The sequence below is a fragment of the Primulina eburnea genome, chromosome 7, assembly GCF_022965805.1.
Source record: "Primulina eburnea isolate SZY01 chromosome 7, ASM2296580v1, whole genome shotgun sequence".
Taxonomy (NCBI): Eukaryota; Viridiplantae; Streptophyta; class Magnoliopsida; order Lamiales; family Gesneriaceae; genus Primulina; species Primulina eburnea.
This window is the reverse complement of record NC_133107.1, coordinates 5,333,436-5,344,199: the sequence shown is the minus strand read 5'-3', so window position 1 is coordinate 5,344,199 and position 10,764 is coordinate 5,333,436. Positions and strand designations below refer to the sequence as shown.

The following is a 10,764-nucleotide window of genomic DNA, read 5'->3' as shown; positions in this document are numbered from 1 at the left end:
ACAATGCTACACTTTACTCAAATAAGCTCTGTTTGCACAAATTATAAAAAAATTAAACACACTAAACACAAATAATCTTTGATAAACGTTCAATTAATCTATTTTTAGAAAATTAATGGATGTCCCATGCATGATAAATAATTTAAAGAATATATTGATAGTTTCTAAATTCTAAAAATAGATGAATCAATTTTTTTATCAACGATTAATTTTATTTTGTTCATCCATGATCTTTAGTGCATTTAATATTCAATAATTTGTGTAAACATAATTTGTTCGAGCAAAGTGTACCATAATTTGGAACATCAATTATAAGAGAGAACTTCGTTCTCATTCAATGACGGATCGATTTTGAAATAAAGATTTTAAACTTGAATCATAACATGTACAAGAGCATGATTGTGAATTTAAAAGAAAAAAATGTGTTTGGTTGTACTGAAAATATAAAGCAATTAAAAAAAGTAGTGAAATGAAAAAAAAAAATAGTTGTTGCAAAGTGAAAAGTGAACATATGGATGGGGTGAGGGCACAATGTTGTTAGACGGTTTTGCATAGTACACAACAGCTGGTACCGTCGGAGTCCCCAAGAGAATTTACAAAACAAAATCTAATTTCTGCCCAACCTTTATTTATCTTATTTTAAAAGTTTTATTGAACAAAGCTCGTTTAAGTTCCGCTTAAGCATGCTTAAATTTGAAACTTGAAAAAAAACGCTCTGTTTCAGTGAAAACGGTTAAACTGTATATAGTATGACCGCATTAAAAGTAATTAAAGCGTTTAATTAAGTGTGCTTAAGCACAATTAATCGTAAATATTTATTTTTAAATTTTTTATTTTGAAGGAATGTCTTTTTATTTTAAAATAATAAATTAAGTTTATAATTTAGATGTTTATTTTTAAATTTTAACTATGATTAACCATGTCTGATAATGATTTGAAAAATATTTAGCAGTTTTTAATGTGGTCTAGTTGCAAAAACAAATAAAGATTGCAATTTTGAGATTTTTATGTTTTTATAAATATGAAAATTAATGCATCAGACTTAAATTTATCATATTTGTGTATTATTTCATCCATTTATTGGTTTGAGATAATTACAATTACATTAAAAATAAAAAATGTTTTCTCACGCTTAAACTTGTGCTAATCTCACTTAAGCTTGAAAATCTTAGAGCTCGACATCCACGCTTCAGGGCGCTTTACGCTTTTTAGAACCTTGGTTAAAAGACGATGGTTGGACGGTCACCCACAACCTAACCTAGCGTCTAGGCAGTGTCTGAGCGTTTTGTTGTTTTTTTTACCTAATATCCTTTTTTTTTTTTGTTTATCTCTACATTTCTCTAATAATTTCTCTATATCAAATTCAACTCAAAATCAAGGACATATTTTTCATTTTATTCGATATAAATTGATTAAAAAATATTTCGAGCGATCTTTTCTAAAAAATTAAAATTTAAAAATTATATACATTAAATTAGAGGGCCGCCTAGACGACGATTAAGAAGCCTATACAACTGATTTTTTAACAGCACCCGGAAACATAACCTTTCAAAAAGTCGTGGCGGTGCGTCCAACGCCTAGACGACGCCTAAATAGTACAAGATTATGTCTTTTGTAACACGATAAACTCTATTTCTGCACTTGACTAAGTATTCAAAATTGTCATGAATGAAATTTTGTTAAAAAAATATTTGTTGTAGTAAAATAAAGACAAGGTAAAATATGACAATTTCATTAATAAGAAAGTATACATTGATTAAAAAATATTTCGAACAATATTTTTGAAAAAATTAAAAATTTATATCTATTAAATTAGACGGCCGCCTAGACGGTGATTAGGCATCCTAGAAAACTGATTTTTTAACAGCACCAAGAGACACTGTATTTCTAAAAATTGTGGAGGTAAGCGGCCGTCCAACGCCTAGACGATGCCTAAATAATCATAGATGATGTCTTTTAGAATACTGATAAACTTTATGTATGCTCTTGACTAAGTTATCAAAATTGTTAGGAATTAATTTTTTCTTGAAAAAAATATTTGTTGTAGTAAAATAATGACAAGGCAAAATATAGTAATTTCATTCATAAGAACGCGAGAATATCACATGACATTACTATAGTTACATGAATTATGAAGGTCTTTTTCTTAGAGTTTAAAGGACATATTTTCCCAGTGATTTAACCGTGAGCATAAAAATTATCATGTAAAATAAGATAAATTCTAACCTTTTCATATATGTATATATATAATATTAAAAATCAAATTTGTACACTAACTATTTATAAATCGAAAATTTTGTACACGAACTATTGTAAATAACTTAATTGCCTCATGGACCAACTAAAAAAAATATTTACCCTTAACTAAAATTTCTTTTCAAGTACAATCATTGCATTAAATTCAACTAAATACAAATTTTATTTTTAAGGTTATTTTATGGATTAAAAGTGTAAAAATACATTTAAATTTATTATAAATATGTTTAAATAAAATGTAAAAATTATTATTTAATACAAATATATATCAATTTATGAACTATATAATATATTTTAAAATACACTTTTTTTAAAAAAATATATTAATTAATTATAACTCAATAATAAATAACATATACAACTAAAATATGTTGATAAAAATAAAATTAAAAATATTTTAATATATATTTAAATAAAGTTACAAGTAGAAAATCCCTGAAACTCATCAATAACGCTTAAATCATCAAGTGCAAAAATTTTCGGCCATCAAAATTAGGCAAAACAGGAAAATGAGTAAGATTTTTCACGCGTCACCTTATCGGTTCTTCGGCTGCCACATGCAGCCGATGATTTCCAAGCGATTTGTTTGTTTAGTATTAGGCTTGCTTCAACCGCCCGAAAACAAAATATTAATTCGAATATATAATTTATCTATTGAGATACATTTGTATCATGGGTTTTGGAGCAGTGATACGAGACTCGACGGGATCCTTTATGGTGAGCAAATCGTGCATGAGAAATGGTTAGTGGGAAGTAAAAGAAGCAGAAGCACTCGCCCTCCTTGAGGCTATTCAATGGACTTCGTCCTTAGAACTACATGATGTTATATTGAATCTGACACACAGACGGTGGTGAACGCAATAACATCAAATAATGTAGACTACACATGTTAGACGCTCATCTTTCTTTCAAAATTAAACATGTGCGAAGACAAGCAAATATGACGGCTCACACATTGGCACGAGCGACATTACTATCCTTAGCAGACTCTTTTATTACGTATCACCCTCCAGATATTATTTGTAATGCCATCAACCACGATTGTGAGACTCACAGTTGATTAATGGAACTTTCATTTTAAAAAAAAAATTCAAATATAATATTATTGGGGATTTAAAAAAAATCAGATTAAAGATAAAATTGATTATTTAGTTGGATAATTTATTAATTAAATTATTTACAATAAATCAGGTATGGATTTGTCAGTTTATTAATAATTCTACTTACAAATCATAAACAAAGTCACATGTTGGACTCATAATGGTATCGGTCGTATGGGTATCCGCTGATTCTTGGTGTCCAAACAAACAAACAAATATTATGAAACTATGGTTTCGAGAGAGTATATAAAAAAAACACAAGAGATCGTTATATCATTTGTTATGTGACATATTTCAATCTTTTTTTCTTCAATATGAGGCAAGGGCGATAGTTTTTAGATTTGGCAAACATGTGATATGTCCTACGTTTTAAGAAATATATCGAATTTTGGAGATATCCTGTAATTTCATTTTTGTAGTTAGAGAAGGACGACCTCGAGAAAACAGACGACCAGTAGAAGTAGGTGCTCCATTGCCTTCCTGCTGCTGCATAGGCATAATCTAAATAATAATAATAATAATAAAAACTTTAATGGAATAATTTAGTTATCTGACCTACTTTGTCTACAAAAGTCAAAGTCCACTAGACGCTCTTAAATTTTATAAATAGAAGATCACCCACATTATCCAATGTACATTATCTCATTTTTCAATTTGAGATATTAAATTTAAGAGTAAATGTAAACCGTGTTTACTGACTTGTACGTCGTAGTGTCTATATCGCACAGTTCTCGAGCCTTCGATCGTTTTTCGTGACGTTGGTGGCAACCGATGAAGTTTGCTGTTTACTGGTCTACGACTACGTGAACTCGTTTACGAGTAAATAGTCTACAACTATGTGGACCCGTTTACGACCCCGTATATGAACCTTTCACATCTTCTATATTCTAATTTACGTTTAACTAAGTCGATTATATTTGGCATAGGTGAGTTGATGCCTCTACCCAATAATTAACTTCGAGGCCCAATCTTTAATTTAATCGACTCGATGCCTCTGCCCAATAATCAACTTCATAAATATGCATAGAACCACGTCAATAAAGCACAATTCTTCAACCCTTGGTTTGAAATCACATACCTTGCATAAAGTTAAAGTTTGAAACGAGATATTAGGTTCGATATTCAATTATAACAAATAAGTCAAGTTTGGAACGTGCTATGTGATTTTTTGGATGTCTTTAATAAAAAAATAGTGTTCAGACATTGTAACCACGAAAATACATCGTCGGCATTTAACAAAAAAAGGTAACAAATATTTTCATGACATATGCAACAAAATTGCCTCAATCTAGACAAACAAAATGGGCAACCCCAAATTCCTTCAATTATGTATTATATACAGTGGCAAAATGTGGAAGCACAAATCTTGAAATCAGATGTCCTTTTCATGTGATGATTCATCTATAACTGAACTTTTCAAAGAAATCCCATCAAGAATATCACTCCCGGAATCTGTCATAAGCTCTTTAAACTTGGCCATCACTTGAATCATCGTCGGTCTACGATACGGCTTGTCCTCGAGGCACTCGAATGCGATTTTAAGATACTGATACAGTTCAGCGTCACCTGATAAACTAGTTATCAAATCCACATCCAATATCTCATGGCTCTTTTTATCCTTGTGCAGTAGTTTTGCCCACCCCACGAGATTATTGTCATCCCCGAATTCCAATGTGTTAATCGGCCTCTTGCCCGAAAGCAGCTCTAGTAACACGACCCCATAGCTGTAGACATCCCCTTTCGTTGTGCACCGGAAACTCTGGTAATACTCGGGAGGGACATATCCTGGAGTTCCTGCAAGTGTGCTCACGCTAAGATGTGTGTCAAGGGCGTTTACGAGTCTCGCCATTCCAAAATCTGATACTCGGGCCTCAAAATTTTCGTCTAGAAGGACGTTGCTTGATTTCATGTCCCGGTGAATGATATGAGGAATGCAGCTATGGTGAAGAAATGCTAGTCCTCTTGCTGATCCAATGGCAATCTTTTTCCGAGCCGCCCAATCGAGTCTTGTTCCCATGCTTTTTTCCCTGTCGTGCAGGACGGATTCAAGGCTTCCCCATTTCATGTACTCATAAACAAGGAGCCTTTCCTCGCCAATCTTGCAGTATCCTAATAATGGTACTAGGTTTCTGTGTTTGATTTTTCCTATGGTCTCCATTTCTGCCATAAACTCTCTATCTCCCTGACCCGTTACATGGATTAACTTCTTTATGGCAACGACACTTCCATCTTTCATTTGAGCTCTGTATACCTCACCAAAACCGCCGGACCCAATCAAACTATCGGCACTGAATCCATTAGTTGCCTCGAGTAAATGTGCAAAAGTTAATTTCCTCAAAGGCTTTTCAAATGTGGCGACGTTGATGCTTAGAGGCTCTGGAACAGACGATAGTTTCCAACTGCTGCTGCCTGAGGTTGGAAGACTTTCAATGTATTTCTCCCATTTCTCGTCCTGATTGTTTGTTTTCTTGGTCCGGTAGAGGGCATATATAAGCAAGAAAACGAATACAACAGAAGCCATTATACCAATAACCATTCCCACAGCCATGCTTTGCTTCTTACCTTGTTTGGAAGAGGTGGAAGAATGGTGCCCATTTCCCGTTCCACAAGGAGGTAGCGGAACCCCACAAAGGCCTGAATTATTTTCATACCTCGAAGCTGGAAAAGTAGTTAACTGACCACCAGAAGGAATTGATCCCGTAAGATTGTTGTTGGAAACATCAAGATCACTAAGAAATGAGAGCCCACCTAACGAGCCTGGGATGAATCCTTGGAGCTTATTATGTGATAAATCAAGAACACCGACACTCTTGAGGCCACCGAAGCTGGAGGGTATTTCACCACTTAAACTGTTGTGCCCCAAATTCAAAACCTGCAGAAAACTCATCGAACCAAAGTTTTCAGGGATAGATCCAGATAGATTGTTGTAGGAGAGATCAAGGTAGATCATGCTACCGTTGCTAGTAAAAGTGTAAACCGTTAAGCCAGTGTAAATTCTTGTTGAGGGGCAGGAGTGAACCATTGGAAATTGTTCGAGTCTACCAGCACGAATCCCTTCGAACTCGACCAGTCCACCAGCCCCTCTACAATCTGTCCCCCCTTCATTTCTCACAAAGGCAAATTGTTTTCCCGAAACAATGCCAGGTACAACGAACCCTGCTTGTGCAGCTAGTTCTAAGGGAAAGGATCCTGTCAACTCATTGCTATTCAAGTCTAGCCATATCAGGCTTTGGCAACGGCCTATTCCTGGTGGAATTGCTCCAGTAAGAGAGTTATTTCCTAGCTGAAGAATAGCCAGATTGACAAGATTACCTACATCCGATGGGATTTGTCCGGAGAGCCGGTTACTGGATAATGACACCCATATGAGATTAGTACAGTTGACTATAGAGTTCGGTAGAGTTCCAGTTATAAAATTGTTGTTAAGAATCAAAGTCTGAAGATTTCCTCCATTTAAGCAAATCCCCTCTGGTATGCCACCCGTGAGGCCGTTTGCCCACATAATTATGTCAGAAAGTTTTGGCAGTGTCCAGATTTCTTGTGGGATCGAGTCATTTAAGTTGTTGAAGCTGAGATCAATTGTCCTCAAGTTTTTGCAGAGTCGAAAATCTGACGGTACTGATCCTGAGAAGTAATTATCAGCCAACAGCAGTTTTTCCAGGGGCGGATCTGATGTTTTCAAGCAAAATTCAGAAGGTACATTCCCGGTTAGAGCATTGGAACTGAGGTCAAGAACCTGAATCCGAGTTATGTTCGTCAATGAATGTGGAACCTGACCAGTAATATTGTTGAATGGGGCATACAGGTACTTGAGGCTTGTAAGATAACTCACTACAGTATTTAGAAAATCTCCGGAAAGCTGGTTATTACCGAGGTTTAGGCTGACCAGCGAAGAGCAAGACAAGAAGCTTGAAGGAAGCCCACCAGTTAACTTATTTGAAGAAAGATCAAGCTCGTTTAGTGTCCCACAAATTGCCCCTAACTCGTTCGGAATCTCACCGAAAAACTGATTGTAGGATAAAACCAAGCGCCTTAAATTCTTCATATTTCCCAATAAATCTCCTGGAATCTTGAGTTGGATTATATTGTGGCTAACGTCGAGAGTTTCAAGATTCTGACAGTTTGTTAAGTTCATTGGAAATCCGGTAGCAGAGAAACCGTTGTGCGACAGATTAAGAAAAGCGAGATTACGACAAACTCCAAAATCTAAACTCAGGAGATTCCCACTGAAGTTATTACCTGAAAGATCAAGATTTTGCAAAGATGGCATTGAGTTTGATGTGAATTCAGGCGGGATTTCCCCCTGAAAATGGTTGTTCGAGAGGTCCAGAAAGGAGAGGCTCTTGCAAGAATTCGAAGAGCTGTCGAGCTTGCCAGCCAACTTGTTTTGTGAGAAATCAAGGAAACTCAAGTTTTGACAATTGGACAGGACAGAAGCCAACAACCCCAAATCTGAAATCTTATTGTAAGAAATGTCTAGTTTCAGCAAAGAACCCCCAAACTTGAGACTTCCACCTGAAATTGCATTGTGTGAAAGATTCAATGAAACAAGCCCACTGCAAGAAACCAACAAAGAATCCATAGCAAGTGGCTCCGAAAAATTATTGCTAGATAAATCAAGAAACTCAATGCTGCAAGATTTAGAGTATGACGAAAGATTCCCATAGAAGGAATTGCCTGTCAAAACAAGAGTTTTAACATTTGACAAATCCAGTAGATCAGAAATGTGGAGATGGCCACTAAGGCCTGCATTTGTGAAGTCGAGTTTACTGACTCTCCCATTATTAGAGCAAGAAATTCCATTCCATGAACATGGGCTTGAAGAAGATGTAACCCAGTTTTTCAAGAACCCTTTTGGATCAGTTTCAATTGAAGACTGCTTGAAAGCTAGTAAAATCTCCACCTCATTCCCGTCACTTCTTGCGTTTGAAGAAAGATTTCTTGCACTTAATAACCCCAGGAAGCAAAAACTAAAGAAAAACACCAAGAAAAAGGCAGCTCTTTTTATCATCTTCACTCAAAACTGTGCACCAAAACAAGTTTCTTGAAATTTCTACACCTTTTTTTGCCGCCTCCACTTTCAGCTTGTCTTTTCATTCCTCCATTCTTCAAAACTTTCTTGAATTTCTTCACTGAAGAAAGTGTAAAAATAAACATCTGGTTCCGCAAACACCAAATTTTTTTTTAAAAGAAAAGAAAAATATACCTTTATTCAGCTACACTTCATAGATTTAGGCAGCAAACAGAAGTAAGACATGGGAGAGAAGATAGAGAACAACCAAGTGTCTGTTGTCTAGCAGTAACCAAGAATTCCCATCTGTTCAAAGAATTTGAAGTTTATAAGAACTTTGACAAGGGGTTCTATGTAGGGTACGAGAAAAAAAAAAGAACCCAAGTACAACAGAAGAAGCATCAACGCCAGCTGATTCAGATGTATAACAGTTTGGGTGTACTGAGACGAAACATTTCTCGAGCCTTTGTTGGCTTCTTGGTACGATGTTCAGAGTTGTCGGCTGTCACAGACTATATGTGAGCCTCATTACAACATAGTATTCAAATCCCTGTTCACATAATTCGACACAGAACGGTACCCACACTCAATCTTGTACGTTTGGTATTTGTGTCAAGTGTTTTGAGAAAGATTCAAGTGTTGGGAAGCAAAAATTAGGTGGCAAGATTTCCTCGTTCCGGTGAATATAAATGAAATTTTGTCCTTTTTCATGTATTATGGTTGGAGTCAAACTTGGGATTTGATTCTTTTTTTCTATTTTATTTGCGTCTTTCCAAAATGGGTTTACTTTATTTACGGTGCTACGGGGGCATCTACACCTTTCTTTGTCCAAATATTTTCTTCTACCGATTTTTTTATTAAATGTAATATACATTTTCTTTTTCAAGAATTTACTTAATAATTAATAGTGTTTGTAAATGCTTAAAAAATATTTGTATGAAATTTTCTTTTACAAAGTTTTGCACAATTGTACATGAGAAGTCATTAATCATTTTTAAATTTTTTATAAACACTACTTTAATATATTATTTGGAGAAATACATCAATTTTCATTTATCTATACTAATATAAATATATGAATGTGACCTTCATTTAATAATAATCATTAATATATATATTTTTAAATCAATTTTCAATATATGATGCTAAATACATATTACTAAATGATATATTATCTATTATTAATCTATTAAGTATATGACTTTCATTTGTTAGCTTACTATTATATTATTTTTTTGTTTTACAATTTGTCATATTAATGGTGTTATTTAATTCATTTTTTTTCTTAGTTTAATAAGATCATTAATAGTGTATTTAACTCAATCAAACTAATTATTATTTTAATTTACTTTAAATTTAATTTTAGTTACTTAAATTTATACATTGTCATCAAATAATAACAGGAAGACAAAGGGAAATGATTCGGATTGAATAAAAATAAATTATTTATAAATATTAATGCCATACAAAATTTCTTTCTCCCATTTAGAATAAAAATATTTTCAGACTCTTTAAGTGTCAATAAAGATATGTGATTGAGAGAAATATTTGTCTTTAAGTGATTTCAAACATTGTTTTTAAGTTATTTAGTTAATTTTTTTTATAAATGCTGCTAAATAAATATTACTAAATAATATGCTCCATTTGATCATTTTGTGTTCTTGCAATGAGAGGAGTTTTTTTTTACCCTAGCGTTAACATGTTTGATTGTTATATGTCTTTTGTATTGATCATGTAATTGTGTTTGCATTGTTTATGTGATTTGTTTGTTTGCACAAAGAAAAGAGAAAACAAAATCAAATATCCAACAAAAACGGTTATTTTTCAATTTTTTATCGTTGAGATATTTTGTTAATTTTTAAACACATAATGCATGTTTGAGTGAGTCTCATGTGAGACCGTCTCACGGATCATAATCTGTGAGACGGGTCAACCCTACCAATATTCACAATAAAAAGTAATACTATTAGCTTAAAAAGTGATACTTTTTCATGGGTGGCCCGAATAAGATATCCGTCTCATAAATAATACCCGTGAGACCGTCTCACACAAGTTTTTGCCTGCATGTTTTCTGTTTGCTTAGATTACTTAGTTTGAAGTGACTTAGAAAATATTAAAAAGATTGAAATATTTATTCGTTTTTACCTTATGTCTCATAATATCAAGAGATAACATTTTTTATTTATTGGGGCAAATGTATTTTCAAACTTCTGTCTATAAATCAATATTTAAATTTTTTACGACATTATTATATTCTCTAATCAATTTTTTTTACTTAAATTGATAGAAGGCATTTTAATTTGAGTTTTTATGTTCTTGCTTATATTATTTTTGTAATATTATTTATCATGAAAATAATAGGTGAACTACAAAATTTGGTAGGTCTAAGAGTCCTCT

General features: G+C 33.5%; 1 protein-coding gene across 2 annotated transcripts; it reads right to left on the bottom strand.

Moving 5' to 3' along the window:
- Positions 1 to 4,626: 4,626 nt before the first annotated feature.
- Positions 4,627 to 9,096, bottom strand: LOC140836875 (receptor-like protein kinase BRI1-like 3). 2 transcript variants are annotated; one of them, XM_073202733.1, is made up of 2 exons: positions 8,563 to 9,096; positions 4,627 to 8,488 (listed from the first exon to the last, which is right to left on the bottom strand). In XM_073202733.1, the coding sequence occupies exon 2, from the start codon at positions 8,365 to 8,367 to the stop codon at positions 4,729 to 4,731; it is 3,639 nt and encodes a 1,212-aa protein (XP_073058834.1). In that variant the 5' UTR covers positions 8,368 to 8,488; positions 8,563 to 9,096; the 3' UTR covers positions 4,627 to 4,728. The 2 variants fall into 2 exon arrangements, with proteins under 2 accessions (XP_073058834.1, XP_073058835.1); XM_073202734.1 differs by having other exon boundaries at positions 4,627 to 8,483.
- Between the last annotated feature and the right edge of the window lie 1,668 nt (positions 9,097 to 10,764).